Below are 19,075 nucleotides of genomic sequence, written 5' to 3' on the forward strand. Positions count from 1 at the left end.
GGGAGGGAGGGAGGGAGGATGGGAGGGAGGCAGCAGGACTCCCAGTCTCTAGCACCTGCCCTCAGTCCATCCCTCCACCCCACCCCAGGGACTGTCCAAGCCAGCTCTGCCCAGAATCCCCAGCCACTCAGCCTCCTGGAACGGCCCTGAACCTTGTTGTCTCATCTCAGCCTCTGGGGGCCCTGCCCATGGGCGTCCTGCAGAGCCCACCCGGTGCCTGGCCCCCAGCGCCCTGGCCCCTCAGTGCTGCCCGCGGCGGGAGCTGCCAGCTTTTTGGAATTCCTAATCGCTCCTGGCCCCGGTGATTGGCTGCTCAGCTCTGACCCCACTTGGGCTGCCGCCTGGTTGGATAAAAAGGGAATCTCCTTGGGGCTCCAGAGCATTAGACATCGGAGGGGGCACCTGGGACCAACTTCGTGAAGCGGGGAGCCCGGCGGGGGGGTGGGGGGAGCAAAAGACCTGCGGCCTCAGCCCCTTCAGAGAGCCGAGAGATGACGGGGAAAGCCGGGGAAGCGCTGAGCAAGCCCAAAGCCGAGACAGTGGCCAAGAGTACCTCGGGGGGTGCCCCGGGCAGGTGCACCGGGTTTGGCATCCAGGAGATCCTGGGCTTGAACAAGGAGCCCCCCAGCTCCCACCCGCGGGCTCCCCTCGACGGTCTGGCCCCCGGGCACTTGCTGGCTGCGCGCTCCGTGCTCAGTCCCGCAGGAGTGGGCGGTATGGGGCTACTGGGGCCCGGGGGGCTCCCCGGTTTCTATGCACAGCCCACCTTCCTGGAAGTGCTGTCCGACCCGCAGAGCGTCCACTTGCAGCCGCTGGGCAGAGCGTCGGGGCCGCTGGACACCAGCCAGACGGCCAGCTCGGGTAGGTGAGGGCGAGGCTGTGTGGCTGCCTGACTGGGGTGACAGCCGGGAACCCCACGCCGTCGACTCTCGCTTGCACCGCAAGGCCTCCTCCGGGTGCACAAGTTCGTGCCAGGCCGAGAGGTCGCAGAGCGGGCCTGGAGCCGGCGCGCCCGGGGCGGGGGCTCGGAGGATGCTCCCGGCTGCGGCCGGGTTTTGGCCTCCGCGTTTCCGGCGGCCGAGCTGTGCTGCGGTCCCCGCGTCGGGCCCGGCTCTGCCGCGGCGCCTGATTGGGGCCCCACTGGAAACAAGGCTTAGGGTGTCGGAGCGCGTGGGGCAGTCGGGGGTCTCCTTCCATTGCTCCACTTCGGCCCCGGCCTCTCGGAGGACCCGCGCTCCTAGAGCCCGATTCCGTTCCGGGCTTTGGCGGCCCGGGAAGCGGGTGCCAGCTTCGGGCCCCAGCCCTGGTGTCCAAAGTTGTCCTTTCCTTCCTCCTTTCTTCCGTTCCAAGCCTCCCGCATTGGTCAGCTGGGTTTTAATTTTCTCCTCACGAGCTTAGACCACCCGGGCACGGCGGCGGCCCAAGGGGTCGCAATCCGAGATGCCACCTAAGCGGCACAATATCTCGGATCCCGGCGCCTCGCGGGCTCGGGACCCCTGGACGACCCTGCCGCGCCCTCCGCGGGCAGTTTTCCCGGCCTCACGTCTCCGCCAGCTCGGCCCTCCGGCTCTGGTTCGCGCTCTGCGATTTCCCCGATTTTTCGCTCTCGTTTAATTAATTAATTTTTATTTGGAGGGGCAACGAAAAGTGGTGCGTCGCAGTCTCTCCAGTCCTGAGGGGGGGCGCATGGTGCGGGCACTGGAAAGGGGGTTGTGCCCGGGAGCCCCCAGCCCTTCCCGGAGTCCAGCTCTCCGCGCCCAGGCTCCGCTCCTGCGGGCCACCTTCCGAACCCCGGCGCCACGGCTGCTAGCGCAGGGCAGGGCGCCGAACCCGGGGCACCGCCGGGGGGCCCTGCGACCCGCGGAGGCTGTCGCGCCCCCCTGCTGTCCCTGCCCAGGCGTGTCTGGGCCTTTGCTTCTCAGAACGAAACAGAACGGAATGTGTTCACGACCTCGGGATTGCGGCGCCGGCGTGGGTAGAAACAGCCGCGGCTTAGGGATGGCGTAGACCTCACGGAGGGCTCTCCGGGGAGACGGAGCAGGCCCGGCTGCTCCCGGAGGCCGCCGGGGGTGGGGCCCCCGCGGGTTTCGGGAGCCTGACGCGCCCGGGTGCTGCGGAGCGCGTCCCCCATTCTGCCGCACGTGCCTCCGCCCGCTTTTCAGATTCTGAAGATGTTTCCTCCAGCGACCGAAAAATGTCCAAATCGGCTTTAAATCAGACCAAGAAACGGAAGAAGCGGCGACACAGGTAAGGCCCCTGCAGCGTTTTCTGTCACCTTCCTGCTCACCTATACCCTGCCGTCGTCCCCTGATCGGGGGTAGGGTCGCTCGGACCCGAATTTCACCGGCTCTAGATCTGAGGTCCGCTGCTGTGCCAGGACGGGGAGACCAGACATTGTTTGGGGACATCCGTCCGGGGCCCTGGCGTCCGGCCGTGCTGGGTGAGGACTTTGACCGTCCGCCGGGGAAGCGGCACCGTTTCAGGCTTTCTCCTGCTTCTCCAGGAGAAAGGAAAGCCCCCAACTAGGGCTAAACCCGAGCCAGACAGGAGCTGACGGCCCCCAGGCGCCAGCCCTGCATCGGCACATTCGGAGAGCCACGCACACCTCCGGGCGGGCAGATCGGCTCTCCCCTCCCGCCGGAGCCTGTTCCTCTGCCCTCTGCCCCGGCCCCTATTCCTCTCCCGCCGTCCCTGTCAGCGCCGCCAACACCCTATCTTTCTGCGCCCACCGTTCGCAAAATCTCGAGCGTGATACCCGCATGGATGGCAAATTTTCCTTTGGCTTTTGCTCCTCTGTGATCCGTAAGCTTCAGTTTCCTTGTCTGTAAAATGCGGAGGGAGGAGTGTGTGCACTGAAGGACTCCGCAAGCCCTCTCTGGAGTGGAGTGGGCTGCCTTGGAGGATACAGATTAAAGAGCGAGGGTTTTTTTGTTTTTGATTTTCTTTAAATATTTTAAAAATAGACATTACTTGCACAAAGTTAAAATACAGTAGGTGCCGAAAGGTATATCCTGAAAAGTAATTCCCCACACCAGACCCGCATTCCCTTCCGCAGCCGCTACCAATTCCTTGTGCAAATGTATGAGGAGGTTTTCAACAAATAAAGGAGTGAGAACCAAAAATCGACCTGACTTCCTGCGGGTGCTGTTTGCCCCTACGCTTACCCTAGCTTTGTTTTCCCAGATCTCTCTCCGCCCCAGTGCGGATGGAGCGCCCGCAGGGTTCCCGATCGCTGGGTGGACGTTTCCCCCGGGGGTGCTCTCCACCTCATCCTCTTCTCCCCAATTTGTTCTCAGCCTCTTTGCACACTTTCTCTGGGTGCTTTTCTGCGTTCCTCTCTTCCTTCACACCCGGAAATGACCCCCACGTTTTAAAACGGTTCTTCCTCACCTCTCAGGCCCCAACAGGTTCTGGCTTGAATGGGGGTGAACTTTGACTTGGTTTCTTGGTGATCTCGGTTTGTTCCCTTCAGGCGGCTGTTTGTTTTTGTTTTGTTTTGTCTTGTTTTATTGTAAATGGAAACGTTGTTTTTTTAGTCCTGATCCTGGGTCATTTTTTACATTCATCCGTCCAGCAAATATTCATTAAAACACCTCCGATGCATTCATATCATGCTGGTGGCAGGGTGGGGGTAATCCTGTCAGCCTCTGGAGCCTGGACAGGGACCTCCAGCAGGGACAGGGACCCGGAGGGCAGGCTGGAGTCCGGCTGACCGGCTTCTGTGCTGCTGACCGAATACAGGTGGGGGAGGGATTCCCACAGCCAGGAGAGCCCCGGACAAAGCACCCCCAGGAGCAGTGCTTCTGCATGGGGGCATCTCCTTGTGCAGCACTTGGAGCTGACTGACCCACGGCCGAAAGTCCATGCTTAAGTTTTCTAACCCTCTATCCTCACCTGATACCCTCTCCACCAGGGAAAATTGGGGTGCTTTGGAGGGTTCCCAGGGAGACAGGACAACAGCCCTAGGTTTCGGGCTATTTCTGGTACACGAAGGGAACAGATTATTGGAGAGAGGAGAATGGCTGCTGCAATTTTTAATTAGTAAAAAATGTGTTTTCCTGAGCCTGTCTCATTTGGGGAGTTCAGGTAAGAGACCCTGGAATATGGTGATGAGAGGCAAGCATCTCTCGATCACCCAGAAACACAAGAGGCTTAGCAGGGGTTAGAGAGGGGAGTGGGAATGGAGCAGCAGCCTTTGGAGTCGCTCAGGTTTTGCTCTTCCCTTTTCCTGGAAGGCTCAGCTCTGATAGACTGGTTACAATGGGAAACTGAAGGGTCTGGGGTTCTGCCTAAAGCCAGGAGCAGGGTTTGGGTCACGTTGTACGGGGCGCAGGGAGACTCCCTGGAGGGCACATCAGCATAAACACGTGGATTAGCTCTGAGGCAGGAACGAGGGGAAGTTTGGGGGATTTGAGGCATTGTTTCATTTTGTTTCTTTCTTAACTCCTGTCTTTTTTGTTTTGTTTGGTTTTTTTGTTTTGGGTTATTTGTTTGTTTTTAATGAGAGCCGAGGCTGACACTTGAAAGGTTCTGAATGACCTGCCATCCCCTTTCCTCTTTGGCTTTGACCACGCCCCAATAGCTGTGTGCCTCAGTTTTCCTAGTTTTGAAAAAGACTTGCATGTTTTGATTGTTTATTTTGACTGTTCAAGGACCCTTCGGTAAGTGGCAGGAGAGGAATAGAAAGCAGCAGATCTTCAAAATTCTGAAGAATTAACTTTCTGTATACATAAGCATTCTGTTCTCCCCAAGAGGATAGGAGAAACACTTTAGAATCAAACCAGTCATTTTCTATAAAGAGCAGAATCTTTCTTTCTCACACATCCCCCTCCCCCCCCCCCCCCCATCATCCTCCAAGACGTTAAAGCCAACACCAGCACAAGGAGTATACGGGGCTGACATTTGTACTTTTTCCTTGTGTTGGGAGAGGCGAGGGCAGCAGCGAGGGATTTTAAACCACACACCCCCCTCCCATGCTGTTTCCAGGGTCCAAATCCCGGAGACTCAAGCAGGGAAGGTACCATTGTTCAAGTGGAGTCTATGAACAAATCTGGACTATACTGCTCCCCAGCTTGTTGATGAGGGTGCAGGATAAAGGTCACCTAGAACCTGGTGAAATTCTGGTCTGAAAAAAGAATTTGTGTCTGTAAGTGGGTGTGTAGTGTATTTATTCAAGAAAGGGAGATATGAACCCCCTAATATTGGAGGTAAAACATTGTGTGTACTGGAGCATATCCATTTGCTAGGGTGAGAGGATGTGGCTTTTACTGGATTCTTAAAGCAGTTTATGACCCAAAATAGGTCAATGTGAACCGCTCTGTGGGCGCTGGGGGAGTGTGTGGGAAGGCGCTCTCGGGATGACCTGAATGAAACTCCCCTGAATGGGGCTCCCGCTGGGTGAGTGGCTGAGCCTGTGTGTGGGATGGCGGGGAGGTGACCCTTCACTTCTGAGCCCAAGAAGGGACAGAGCACCCCCTTTCCCATCTCCCTGCCCCCAAGACTGCGTGGGGCGGCTCTAAGGAGCCTTTAGGTCTGGGCAGGTGAGGAGAGTGGGGCGTGCTGAGGTAGGGTGAGCGGCTGCTAGAATCAGTTAGTTCTCTGCTGTACAGACGCTGGGGCTGGGGCGGCTGCTGCATTTGACCTTCTGGTGAATCTCTGAACTCTGAGTACGATTTAAAAGATCAACCCTCCTGTCTGTGGGAGGAGCCCAGGAAGCTGGGCCCGAGGAGGCTGAGGCACTTACTCACCTGGTGAGCCCTCCACGCTGTGCCTGGGAGAAGAGGGGCTTTCTGTAGTTTTCTAAAATTTGTGTCTGAACACCCTTTCCCCCCAAGCACTTCCAGGAAAATTCCCAGTATAAAATGTCACTGAGGGCTGAAATAATACTCCCCACCACCAGAAGGGTAGTGTGGGCCCTCAGACTTGAATGAAGAAGAGTTTAGAGGATGGGGGGGGCGGGCAGGGAGCGAGGTTGCATCCGATTGTGCTGGCCAAGCCTGGGTTTGGGGTCTGTCCAGGAGCCATGGGGGAGGGCCATTCTGTCCTCTCTGGGACAGCTTTTTCCATTTTTGGGGTCCTGACTGACTTTTTTTGCTCCCCTCAGGACAATCTTTACCTCCTACCAGCTAGAGGAGCTGGAGAAGGCATTCAATGAGGCCCACTACCCAGACGTCTATGCCCGGGAGATGTTGGCTATGAAAACGGAGCTCCCGGAAGACAGGATACAGGTAACAGCTCTGAGTTCCTCTCTCACACTTTCCTTACCCTCAGGGACATCGACTGCCCCAGGCTCCCAGACACCCATCTCCCACCCCGCAGCAGAGTGTGTGCTTGCCTGTAATCACGTCCTCATGCACAGCAGTTCATTTAAGCAGGCAGGTGTTTGCTGAATACCTACCATGTGAGATGGGCACTGCTGGGGGAACAAGAGACTTAGCGGAGGAGGCGAGGCCTGCTGCTGCACTGTGGGCTTCCTGAGGAGTATGTGAGACAAACCATGTGCCTGGAGGTGGCCCCAGGCCTCTCTGGGTGCCTGGGGGTGGGGGAGCATCTGTCTCCCTTCCTTCCACTGCTTTCCCTTGAGGAAGAGGTTGCCCCCTCCTTTCCTATCTACTCCCCACCACCTCCATCTACCTGAGCCTCCTGCCTCCTCACAACCCAACAGCTGGCCCTGCCCAGGGCTGCTGCTCCTTGACTTCTCCCAGATCTGGCCCATGATGTGCTCATTAAGCCCCTCCCCGTCACTGGAGAGTTTTGTGGCGGAACCAGCCCTGACCTGGACTGGGCTGTCCTCAGCTCTGCTGGGTGCCCAGCCTCCTTTCATCAGTGTCAGGATCCTCCCAAGTCCAGGACGCCCCTAGCTGGGCAGGAGTGGGCTGCTTAATCATTTCTTCGGGAGGAGATGAAATCTGATGATTCTCCAGACAGGGCCTCTAAGAGCAGGAAGAAGTGATGCGGTTGGAGGAACACTTCCAGAAGCTTTGGGGTTGCCTTAGTTGGATCAAGACCTTTAATCAAAGTTGCTCCTATCGGGACACCTGAGTGGCCCGGAGTAGTTGACGGCCCAGGCTGGAAAAGGGCAGAAAGGGTCCCGACTTCCTGAAACCCCGTCTGCTCCGAATCTCCTCCTCCTTTGTGTCTCCACGTGTGATGTGAGTTGGGGCGGGTAGGGGACAAGTCCAGAGGAACCGAATAAGGTGTGTAGGTTCCTTGCGCTCCCTCACTGGAGAACCAGAGAATGGGAAATGAGGCGTGAGCTCCTTTTCCAGAAGAGCCTGCCTCTCCACTGGAAGTCTATGGGGAATTTCAGCCAATGGCTTTAGACAGTGACACTAACAATAAGCTCAATTATTCATAAGCAGATTATCTGTTTGGCGTATTATCCATGGTGGCCTGGATCCATCATACCCCCCAGCTGAGTTCCAGTGGGAACAGGCTGGGTGTTGCTTCTGGATCTTGTGTGTGCGTGTGCGTGTGCGTGTGTGTGTGTGTGTGTGTGTGGTCATGACGAGCAGCGGGGGTGGGGTGAGACTCCCCGATTTCCCCGTTGGTTGGTCCCACATTTGCGCTACTGACCAGTAGGAAAGAACAGCCTGTGCCTTGCGGTGGCTCGTCCTGAAATCCCTTTGGCTGTGGTGGTGGTGGTGGGTGGGAGTGTCTGAAAGATCTGGGGAAGCTCGCCCTTGCCGTCGGCTGTCACTGCATTGCTGCAGATGCCCAGCCCGCAGACTCTAGGCTTTTTAAAATCGCCTGGGGCGTTGTCTACAGGGTGGTGTCTGAAGCCACCAGAACCAGCATGGATGAGCCAAGAGTGTGGAGTACATTGATTCCCTGGATTGTGAGGACTGGCTGTGGAATTTGCGGTTATGGGAGAACCAAGGCAAGGATCTCTCCAGCTCTTGCAGCACCGCCTGGTTCTTTGGCTAAATGATGCCCCCGGAAGGTGTTTGTGAGTTGTCAAATAGCCGTGCCCCCAAGCGTTTTACCAAGTGGCCTGGGAAAGGTCTTAACATCTATCGGTGGCAGTCACAGCTCTATCCCACAGAGCAGTTCTCATGTGCCCAGTGCTCTAACTATGGGACATGCACAGGAGAGGCAGGGTGGTGCAGTGGTTAGGGACACCAACTCTGGAGCCAGACTGTCCTGGCCTCACCAGTTACCAGCTGAGTGACTGTGGACAAGTTACCTCACCAGCCCGAGCTTCCCATTGCTCATCTGTAAAATGGGGATGACAGTGGCAGCTGCAGGTGTCATGAGCCATGTGTGTGGCGTGTTCCAGTGGGTCCGGCATGGGCCCAGCTCACTTGGTTTGAGCTCTGATCTCATTAAATCCTGGCGACAGCCTGTGGGGGAGAGAACATTAGCCTCCTTTTATAACTGAGGAAAGTGAGGCCAGACAACTAGTAAGTGGGGGGACACAGGGACCCACCTAAGGTCTCTTCAGGCTGCACCTAAAGCCCACTCATTCACCACCTGCCTCTTGGGTTTGAAGCCTTTGCTTTGACTTGAAGCTGGAGGAACAGAGATGATTTGATGTCAGGTGGGAGGCCTGTATCAAATCTTCTTTATTAAAAACCCCCCAATATTTATTGAGTACCAGATACTGTTCTAAAAACCCCCAAAACTCACTCATAACAAAATTATTCTTTGAATGAGCGAATTCAGGTACATGAGTTCAAAAGGGTGAAACGTGAGTCACCCTTGCCACTGTCCACCGGCAGTCCCTCCAGGGGTTACCAGTTTCCTTTGGTTCCTTCCAGAGATAGTTTATGTATATTCTTTTTTTTAAAAAAAATTTTTATTGGAGTATAATTGCTTCACAATGTTGTGTTAGTTTCTGTATTCTATTCCCAAAGGATCCTCAGAACGCCCGATGGACTAGGTACTATTACTATTCCCACTTTACAGGTGGGGAACCTGAGGCCCAGAGTTCAGACCTGAGTCCCTTTAGACTCCAGAACACTTACTTCACTACACTGCCACCCTTCCTCCTCATTTCCTCTCAGCATGTTGATTTAGTGGAACCAGTGCATCTAAGGATGGACCCTACCACTCAGAGCCAGTCCCCTCCACTCCCCCAGCTTTCAGGCCTTTGTCTATGTGTTGAGGCTTAAGGGGAAGGGCAGTTATTAGAGGCTCCAAGTCTGAAGTTAGACATTCTCAGGTGGAATGGAAAGGTTATTGGACTGGATATCCAGTCAGGGACCCAGATCTTAGTCCTGGCTCTGACACCCACCAGGCATGGCAGAGGCCAAGCCATCTGTAAAGGAAAGGGGGAATCCCTCCCAGAGAGCAGCCTCCTCAGGATCACCTCTCTCACTGGGTCCCTGGACTGCCATGGAGGAGTGGGACAGCCCCAGGTGGACAGCTGGGACACACACTTCTGCTGGGCCAACCCAAGTAAGCCCCTGGATGTGTCTGAGACCTACTGTCCAATGTCTAACGAGAACACAGTGTAGATGTGAAAAGTCAGACACACCTACTTCTAATCTTTGTTTCACTGCCAGCAAATCAAACTCTGAGCCTCAGATTACTCATTTGTGAACGAATAATAACAAAAAGTATCTAAAATAATTTAACAAAAGTATTGTTATTGGCATTATTAGTGCATAGCATTGTCCCAGATATTAAGTGCTTTCCATGCCCTTTTTCATTACATCCTCACAAAAGCTAGATGAGTTAGATGCTATTCTTATCCCCATTTTCTGGATGAGGAAACTGAAGGGCTGAGAGGTGAAGTAAGTGGTGGACTGGGATTCAAACCCGGTACTCAAGTACTATCTCAGGAGAGCAAATGAGGGAAACTGGAGCACCCATCTACAGAAACTGGAATAATTAATGCAAATTGCAGTGATGAGGGACCAGCCCCCTCAGTAGTGGCGATTCCCTCTGCCTTTGTGCTTTGAGGGCAAGCACTTCCTCCCTCTATATCTCTCTGGGTTGGAGTGTGAAGGGATAAGGTGCATTGCTGGGGGAAGAAGAGATTTCCAGTCTTCATATCAGACTCAGACATGAAGTCCTTTCTGTGTCTCTGAGAAATGCTAGGATATGGCATTCTGGAAGCCCCTGCCGATGTCAGCCCTGGGGAAGAGGAAATGGATTTCCAGATTGACTTTATTTCCTCTGTGTGGTCACTCATTCTCAGAGTTGTAAGACAGGAGAATATTAAGCTATTCACTTATGTTTACTGTATTTTTTTCTGACAAGAGTTGTATTTATTTAAAATGCCTCCATTGCAGAGATATGGAGGCACAAAGTGGACAGAGACATCTCACCTCCACTCTTAGCAGCCTGGTGTGTTTGGAAGGATGATATTTGGATTCTCTGACTAGCACTGTTCCATTCTGCCTCTTTTAAAGTGGTCCCCTCCCAAGGGTAGGGAACAAAGTTTTAGGGGATTATATTCCAGAAGTAAGAAGATAGCTGCCTGGATGGGAAAGGGTTTCCGTGTGTCTCAGCCCGGGACGTTTATGAGATCACAGGGCAGCTTTTTAAAATTACCCGTGCCAGCCCCCCACACCTAGCAATGCTAGGTTTGGTTTGATGTGGAGCCTGTACGTTTTTAAAGCTCTCCAGGTGATTGTGTGTAGCCAGTGTAAAAATGCTGGGTCAAGGGCTTCCCTGGTGGCGCAGTGGTTGAGAGTCTGCCTGCTGATGCAGGGGACAGGGGTTCGTGCCCCGGTCCGGGAAGATCCCACATGCCGCGGAGCGGCTGGGCCCGTGAGCCATGGCTGCTGAGCCTGCGCGTCCGGAGCCTGTGCTCCGCAACGGGAGAGGCCACAACAGTGAGAGGCCTGCGTACCGCAAAAAAAAAAAAAAAAAAAAAGCTGGGTCAGAGGCTCAGGAAAAGAGTTTCAGTGTTTCAAGTGGGTTAATATGAGTGGAAGAAAGTGGAGTACTGGGTAACCTGGTGGGATGACCTGTCCAGAGGTTCAGGGAAGGATGCTGCATGAGGCTGCCAGGAAACATGGGCAGAGCTGCCCCCTAGTGGACATCAGAGGCTACAGCAAGGCCAGGCTTTTCTGGGCCTGAAGCTGGGACTGGAAAGGGTGTGCTGAAATATGCTGTCAGAAGTGCTGAGTGGATGTGGAGTGTGAGGTCGTTAAATCACGCCAGCAATGAGCCCATATTAATCAGCTTCCAGTCAGAGGAGAGAAGAGAATCTAAGTGACTATGATGGCAAGTGCCACATGGCCAAAAAAGCCGGGCCCGATAGCCTGGGGCAAGACTGGAGGGCAGGGCCTGGGGTAGTCAAGGGGCCAGAGGTGCAGAGCATCTATCATGCAGGATGTCTCCTTTAGTGGGGCTATCCTGGAGGGACTGCAGAGGGAAGGAGGCCTGGGCACATAGTCCTGTGGGGATACAAGGCTGGGAACTCGTGAATGCAAGAGAAGCCCTGGTTACCCACAAAGGGAGAGAGACAGCTGACAGTGTTGCCTGCCGGCTCGATGGGTGCCCTGTGGCCGAAGAGCATCCATTTGGCGAGAAGCCCTTTCCTGGGTCCAGTCCATCCTTGGAGGCACAAGCTCTTGGGACCCTCTCTGCCAGGTGTCGACAGCCAGAGGCCTCCTACCTGGGCTCTCTGAGTGCTACTGGGCACCACCTGTGAGGGGAAGCGCACCAGGAAACCCAGGCTCTTTCCCGAGGTAGAAGATCTTCCCCCTCTCCTTTCCCTGGGACTACCAAGTTGGTGACCCTTGATGTCCCTTGTAGGCCGCTTCTCAGGCACTTGGAGGCCCTGAAGTGGAAGGCAGGGCTCTGGTCCTTGCTGGGGCCTGGACGCAGGCTCTCCTGAAGAGTTGCGGACCCGACTTCCTTGAGAGTGGAGCAGTGTCTTCCAGAAAGTACGCAGTCAGGAAAGTAGAGAGATTGGAGGAGTATTGTGGGCTTGCCAGAACCAAGAGACCACGCAGGAAAGGCCTAAATGCTGAAAAGACATGTCAAAGGTGGGAGATGGGAGGACCCGGCTTTATGGGAAAAGTGTCACTGAGCATATTTGCTTGAAAGCAAATCCTCATCTCGTAGCACATTTGTCCCCAGAATTCGCCCAGCATCAAGCCAACATTTTTCAGTTCTTACAACATGCCAGGCATTTCCCATGCACTATTCTGTTGAATTTTTAACAACAAACCTGCAAGGAAGTGGTACCATAGGGCAGAAGAAGAATCGGAAGCTCAGAAAGGTTAAGAAATGCACCCAAAGTCACAAAGGCAGTTGGAGATAGAGCAGGGGTCTCCAACCTAGGTCTTCTAGCTCCTGAGCATAGCCAGCTGCATGGGTGGTCTCTTGCATTTGAGCCTCAAGGGTCTGGGAAACATTAGAAACGCGGGAGAGTTGCAGGGGCATCTGTTTGGCCCCTAGAGGGGAAACTCGAGGCTATCTGCATTAAAATCTTACAGCCTGAAGGTTAGCTCTGTACCCCCATCACACCTCCTGGAGTTGTTACTGTTGTTATTATTATTATTTGTCAGTCCAGCCTTGCTGCAGAGCACGTGGAGAGGGCCAGGAGGGCAGGTAATGCCCCTGATTAACCTGACCCCTGCACAGACTCCCACTGACTTTCTGTGCCTCCACTGAAATAATAATAAGTAGCTTTTATTGAGCACCTTCTGTGTGACAAACACTGATTTTAGGCACTTTCATTAATCCCTGAAAAAGTAGGTATTCTTTTTTTTTTTTTTTTTGATATTCTTCTTTTATGCTTGAAGGGACAGAGACTGAGAGAGAGCAAATAACTTGCCCAGGATCACACAGAAATTTTTGCCACAGTTGGGAATTCCAGTTCAGGACTGGCTGCTTTCAGTGCTTCTTGAAAATGTTTAAGTTCTGCACACATGCTGGTTGCTTCCAGGAAGGGAAGAGAAAGGCAAACATGAAGAGTGGTTAGGGTTAATTCTAATTCCTTGTCCTCTTGCCTCCAAGGCACCAATGCCACAGCTTCCCTGCCAGCTGTCCTACAAAGAAATTGTTTTGGCTGTCCAGGTTTCCTCCATAAACTGGAGCAGCATCTGGTCTTCAAAGAGCCAGGCATTCCAGAAGCCCATAACCAAGGGTCTGGATGACTCCTGGTTTGAGCGACCAGCTGGCACCAATTCCCCTTGGAGCATCTGTGGGCAAAGTCTGATCTGCAGACCAGTTATTCATTTGTCCAAATTAGGAGACTGAGGAAAATGGTTCTGTTTACAGGCCCCGGAGATGATCTGAATCCCAAGTCTGCACCCTCTTCTTCAGTGTTCCAAGAAAGATGCTGTTTCCATCTGAGAGCCCTGCCCCCCCTCAAGCTCATGGAATCCTGGGGAAGCCAGGGCAATGCACCTTTCCAGGCACCCACACTTGGGGGGGTGGAGGGAGTGGGAGTGGTAGCGAGCATCTCTTCTTTTGTTTACTCCACAATCCCTTCTCCAGAATACCTGATGATATTTATTTTTATTTATTTATTTTTTTGCTGTGCCATGCAGTATGTGGGATCTTAGTTCCCCTCAGGGCTCGAACCCTCGCCCTCTGCATTGGGAGCTTGGAGTCTTAACCACTGGACCACCAGGGAAGTCCCCAGAATACCTGACTCTAAACCGTACTGAAAACAGACACTTCTTTCATCAGTTTGTCAACAGAACTCATTCTTGGCAAAAACCAGATCTGACCTCGTGCTCTTTATTTGTCCCTTATGAATATGTGTATGTTTTGCTGCAGAAATCAAAGCTGGTTTGACTATGGGGTACCACTGCTGCTGCTGCAGGATGTTACATAACATGTAATATATGCATCACATATTTTTTCTAAAATCCAAAACATTCTGGAGTCTGGTCCCAATGGGTTCCAGTTAAGGGCTTGTGGTCCTGTTGTTTTGTAATGCACCGTATTCAAGCAGGAAGGTCATCTCCTGCCCAGGAGGCAGATGGCTTACTTAGATTCATAAAGATAGCCTTCCCAACCCTCTGTGGTCAGACTTGGAATTCCACCTTAGAATTCCATCGCCAAGGGGTTCATTCTTTGCTGTCTTCTCTGTGAGGTGGTTGAAACCAGAAGTCACTTACACCTTTCTGTGGCTTAGTCCTTTTAGATTTTTCCTAGGTGCAAAAAAGCTTGAGACGAGTACTTGTAGAGGACGACCAAGTGCTAACGGGAAGGAAGATAGAGCAGGACAGAGGTCTCAGACAAACTTCAGGCTTTGGGTAGGGCAGAGGGCCTGCGGGACAGACAGGGCCGCAGGGGAGAGATCTAAACACACCGCAGAGCCAGGCCAGGCCGATGGCCGAGTTAGCCCGAACTCGCATGGTGCACCTATTTCCGCTCTTTAGTGCACGGAGCGCAGCCATCTAGTAGCCTTCACATTACATAAACCCGTTCCTTGGCCAGGTTCGCTGAGTGCGATTTGGGTCTAGACCAGAGGGAGGCCTTGCATTAGCTCCGCAGCTTTCCAGCAGGGACGGCAGGTGCTAAACCCGGTGGTGGCAACGGTGCGGCTCACCGGAGGCGGCGCCGCCCAGGGAGGGACGAAAGATCGTTTTCTAACAGCGCGGGCGCGGGTCAGTGTGAGGATTGAGAGGCCCGGGGTGTCTGAGGCCGCATCTCTCCCATTTTTAGAGTTTCCTAGTTATTTACAAATGAAGAAATGCCAAAACAGGTTACACACATTTGGGTCAACTTAAAGGTGTGCGAGGACCGTGCGGTCTGGAAGCAGCCCCGCAGAAGTCTGTGACCGCGGGGCTCTGGGCGCCTTGTGGGTGCGGCCGGGGCGCTCCCTGCTGGATGTGGCCGGCCGCGCTCCGCTGCAGACTCGGAGCTGTCGGGAGCTGCCAGGGAGCTCACTCCGCCACCTGGCGGCGGCGGTGGGAACCGCAGGGGCGCGCGGACTCCGAGCCCCCGCCGAGGCCTCCCCGCGGCCGAGGCAGCAAAGGGTTAAGCTGTCAGCGGCGCGATGTTAAACAGGTGTCAAAGGCTCCCCATATATCTGCAGATTGAAATCAAATTCTTTGCCGTATAAAAAGATAAATTACCCAGGCGCTGCCGCGCGTCCCACTCATCACGCCAGCGCCAGACGGCAAGCAATTTTTTTTTTTAATGTGCTAACGACCTAATCAAGCAATCAAGTCGGAGAAGATTGCAGAGTGACCGGGGCAGCCATCTGCCGGCAAGCCCCGCATTCATTTCCCGCGCCCCCGCGTGGGGAGCGGGCCGGGGAGGGAGCTGCCGTGGGGGAAGAGGGGAAAAAATCCTAAACAAATTAACACCCAATTTTTCCTGTCTAATTAGTTAAATGAGAAGCGTTTGGGGTCCCCCGGGGAGGGGGGGCGGCTTGCGGCGCGGCTCGCTCTGCCTCCCCAGCATTAATTAGTGCGGGTCAATGCGGCGGCTCCCGAGAGAGCAGCCGCTTTAATTTCCCGTGATATTTCAGTGCTTGAGGCCCATCGATTCAAACAGAAATTAACTTATTTTTCAATCAGCCCAGGGCTGCCCCTGGGGGTGACTCTTCTTTTGCCGCCTCCTGAATAGAGCTGGAGCAATTTTTCATCAAAAGCTGAAACCGCCGCCGCCGGGGGCGGGGGAGGGGGCCCGGAGGGAAGGGCGGGGACCTGGCCGAGGTGAGGGAATGGAAATCGCCCAGGAAACTAATAGATTCTCCCCGAACCCGCCTCTGCCCTCCCCCCATCCCCCCACATCACGGGGCGCTTGGGTGGCTCGCCGCCGCCGGGGTCAGGGCCTGGAGAGGCTGTGAGGGGACCAGAGGGGGCTGGCGGGCCTGGGGTCCTTCCAGAGACCCCCGGTCTGCCACGGGCCTCTCACCTGCTTGAGGGACAGTGCAGCTGTCCCTGGCTCTGCCTCCTGTCAGCTGCAGGAAGCCTCAGGAAAAATGCTTGGGGGGACCAAGAAATTCCCCCCTCCTCCATGCATGAAAGGGACCCAAGGATCTCCTCCCCAAACCAGGCTGGAGTGTTGCAGATACCCCCAGCCCACCCCATGCTCTTTCAGACCCTGCACCAGTCAGCTTTGGGGCCAGAGAAGCATCCCCTAGAGTGTCCCCTACCGCACTCTTCTAGGTCCCTACCTTCACATGCTCCTCACACCAGAAGCATTTTGTCTTCCTTCCCTGACTGAAGGATGGTTGCCCAGCTCCCCCAAATGTCATTCGGAGTTAGGTCCAAAATTGTGCACAGTGGGTGCATGGCAGGGCAGGACTTGGCCAGGACAGGGCAGAGAAGGGAGGCTGACTCAGGCCTCTTGGGAGTGTCCCCTGCCCTGCTCTGCAGCCGTTCCCAGGCTTCCTGACACCTGGATGAAAAGGCCTGTGCTGCCTGAGTCCACACTGACCTCGCCTGCTGGGACTGCTCTGGCCTCTGCAGTTCTGGTGGAGACAGAGCCCTGAACCAAAGGCACTGGAAAGGACTTTGTCCTGTACGAGCCAGAAAAGGGATTCTGTTTGTATGCTGGAGGTGTGAACACTTGCAAGAGAGCTATGAGGGTCGGGCTTCTCGGCTGCAAACTGAGGACCACATGGGGAACTGCCCATCTGCCAGACCCTGTCCAGGAGGTGTCCCTACTCCATCACCTTAAACTGCTTTGATTTAAAAAAAAAAAAAAAAGACCATTTTGCCCATCATGTTCTCACAGGACTTGTGTCTCATTCTGGACACGCTGAGCCTGGAGGAACCCCAGGGGTACTTCGGGGTAGGTGAGCTTAAGTAAGGATGCCCTGCTGGAGAAAGCGAAGTCACAGGGGAATGGGGCCGTTGGCAATCAAAGAGGCGGGTCCCTTAACTCCAGGCAGACACAGCGGGGTAGGGGCCTGGCCTCTGCCTGGTGGAGGACGCCCCTGACCTGTTCGTCTGCACTTACAGGTCTGGTTCCAGAACCGAAGAGCCAAGTGGAGGAAGCGAGAGAAGTGCTGGGGCCGGAGCAGCGTCATGGCGGAGTACGGCCTCTACGGGGCCATGGTGCGCCACTCCATCCCCCTGCCGGAGTCCATCCTCAAGTCCGCCAAGGATGGCATCATGGACTCCTGCGCCCCGTGGCTGCTGGGTAAGAGCCTGCACTCTCCCTGGGGCCCTGCCCCCGTGGTGAGGGGAGCGGGCTCCCTGGAGGAGGGGACAGAGCCCTGGAGCAGGGACGCCTGGCCACAACGCCTGGCGGGAGAGAGGCCCTCCAGAGCCAGTCTCCCGGTCTCCCTTGGGGGGCTCAGAGGGCAGGCTGCGCCCGGGGCTTGGTGTCTGTTCCTCACACCCACCTACTGGGTGCCTAGGACTCTCATCCTGGACGGATCCCCCCTGTGAGTTCTTTTGTCCTGTGAGCAGGGGATGGCTATTGCCCCAGGGTGTGTATCCTCCTCTTCCCTTGGCTGGAGCTGGGGTTGTGGTGAATGAAACAGCCCCTCTTGGGGGTTGAGGGGACCTCTAGATCCCTTTGGCCACCATTCTGGCTTTGCCCAAAGGACTTCTTCCCCCTAAATCTCTCCACCTGCCATCCTCCCCCATCTGCCATCTGGACCTGTGTCTGACAGCAGCGCCAGCTTATCTTGGAGTTCTGAGATCTGGAATCCCAAAAGGGAGGGCTCGGGAGCAAGTGCTGTGCTCAGGAAGGGACAGACAGGACTCCCGGGGGCCAGGTGCCCAGGGACTTGGCTGGGAGAAGCCCTCTGCCGACCTGGTGCCCCGCTGCTGCTCCGCAGCCTCATCCCCGGCCCCCCTCCCGCTGCCCCGGCCCCGACCCCGACCCCTGGGACTCGCGTGACTGCGGTGTATGAAGTAAGGCTTTCTGCTCGTCCTTAATTCTGGCCTCTCTCTATCTTTGCCGTTTTCAGTTCAAGATGGCTTTCCCAGGCGCTTTTCTAAACCCGAATACCAACAATTCTTTTTAGGGATGCACAAAAAGTCGCTGGAGGCGGCAGCTGAGTCGGGGAGGAAGCCCGAGGCGGAGCGTCAGGCCCTGCCCAAGCTCGACAAGATAGAGCCGGAGGAGCGGGGTCCCGACGCCCCGGCCGCCATGTCCCAGGAGGAACTGAGGGAGAACAGCATCGCCGCGCTCCGAGCCAGAGCGCAGGAGCACAGCACCAAAGTGCTGGGGACTGTGTCCGGGCCCGACAGCCTGGCCCGGAACGGCGAGGAGCCGGAGCGGGAGGAGGCCCCGGACGAAGACAGGCCAGCGGAGAAGCTGAGTCCGCCGCAGCGCGAGGACATGGCGTAGGCAAGGGCGCGCAGACACCAGAGCCCCAGGACTCTGCTCGGCTCTGCTCGGGGCCTGTGGTGCTGGGAGGTGTTCTCAGAGGCGGGGCCCAGGCCTGCTCTCTGCCACCCTCCCCCACCCCACAGGCCCTCTGTGACCCCCAGGGGACTTCAGGCACAACTCAGTCCTGGCTGAGGCTTTGGGCCACGCTGAGACATCCCTACCTAGTCCTGACCTGGCCAGCACCCTCCTCCTCCAACTAACAGACCTGCCTCAGAAGCCTTCTTGCCGCCCCAGACCACCCCCTCAAGCTGCTTTCAACTCAATCCTTTGGCGGCTCTCCGTGTCCAAATCCACCTCTTACTCTCTGTTCTCTTGCTCAATAGCGCCCTCCTTCCCAGCGCCACACCCCCTGTGGACTGTGCTCTGCCCAGACCCAAAGACCGCTGCTGCAAACACACTGGCCGCCACAGCGGCGACACGGATGGAGGACCTGCACTCCAGTGCCGGTGTCCTGAGCGCCCCAGCCCCCAGCGAAACTCTGCTCCCCTGCCTGCTCCTTCCTCAGTGTGGGTGATGTGCTGCCCTGAAGGCCCAGGCACAACCCCTGCCGGCCCCCGGCGCTGGGGCCCAGATTCCAGATTCAACTTGGAAAGTCTCAGCCTGGGCCCCTCGGCCAGCCTTCAAGTCCTGCCCTCCACAGTCAGACTCAGGAACCCACGCTCCACACCCAGCCGGTCCCACCGTTCCTCCCTACACAGGTGCCAGTGCCGCAGGGGGCAGTGTACAGTACCTGCAGTGAGGCCAGGGTCTGCCCTGCAGCCAGGGGGCACCTCTCACAGCTGCTGTGACTCACTGCACCTTTGGGAAGCCAAATCCTCCACCCAGGGCCCTTGGGTGTGTGTTTCTAGAGCATCCT

General features: G+C 55.7%; 1 protein-coding gene across 1 annotated transcript; it reads left to right on the top strand.

The window, feature by feature from the left end:
* The first annotated feature begins 491 nt into the window (after positions 1-491).
* Positions 492-18,177, top strand: VSX2 (visual system homeobox 2). Its single transcript, XM_027120825.1, has 5 exons — positions 492-861; positions 2,163-2,247; positions 6,104-6,227; positions 16,836-17,016; positions 17,852-18,177. Exons 1-5 carry the CDS (start codon positions 492-494, stop codon positions 18,175-18,177), a joined length of 1,086 nt encoding a protein of 361 aa, XP_026976626.1.
* Positions 18,178-19,075: the final 898 nt, after the last annotated feature.

Source organism: Aethalodelphis obliquidens, unplaced genomic scaffold, assembly GCF_003676395.1.
Source record: "Aethalodelphis obliquidens isolate GAN/ISIS:26980383/991018 unplaced genomic scaffold, ASM367639v1 scaffold21, whole genome shotgun sequence".
Lineage (NCBI taxonomy): Eukaryota > Metazoa > Chordata > Mammalia > Artiodactyla > Delphinidae > Aethalodelphis > Aethalodelphis obliquidens.

Excerpts from the sequence above, each read along its gene's own strand:
- VSX2 (XM_027120825.1), top strand. The coding sequence starts at position 492 with ATGACGGGGAAAGCCGGGGAAGCGCTGAGCAAGCCCAAAGCCGAGACA. Across the intron at positions 862-2,162 it reads CAGCCAGACGGCCAGCTCGG|ATTCTGAAGATGTTTCCTCC; the intron begins GTAGGTGAGGGC and ends CCCGCTTTTCAG. Across the intron at positions 2,248-6,103 it reads CGGAAGAAGCGGCGACACAG|GACAATCTTTACCTCCTACC; the intron begins GTAAGGCCCCTG and ends TGCTCCCCTCAG.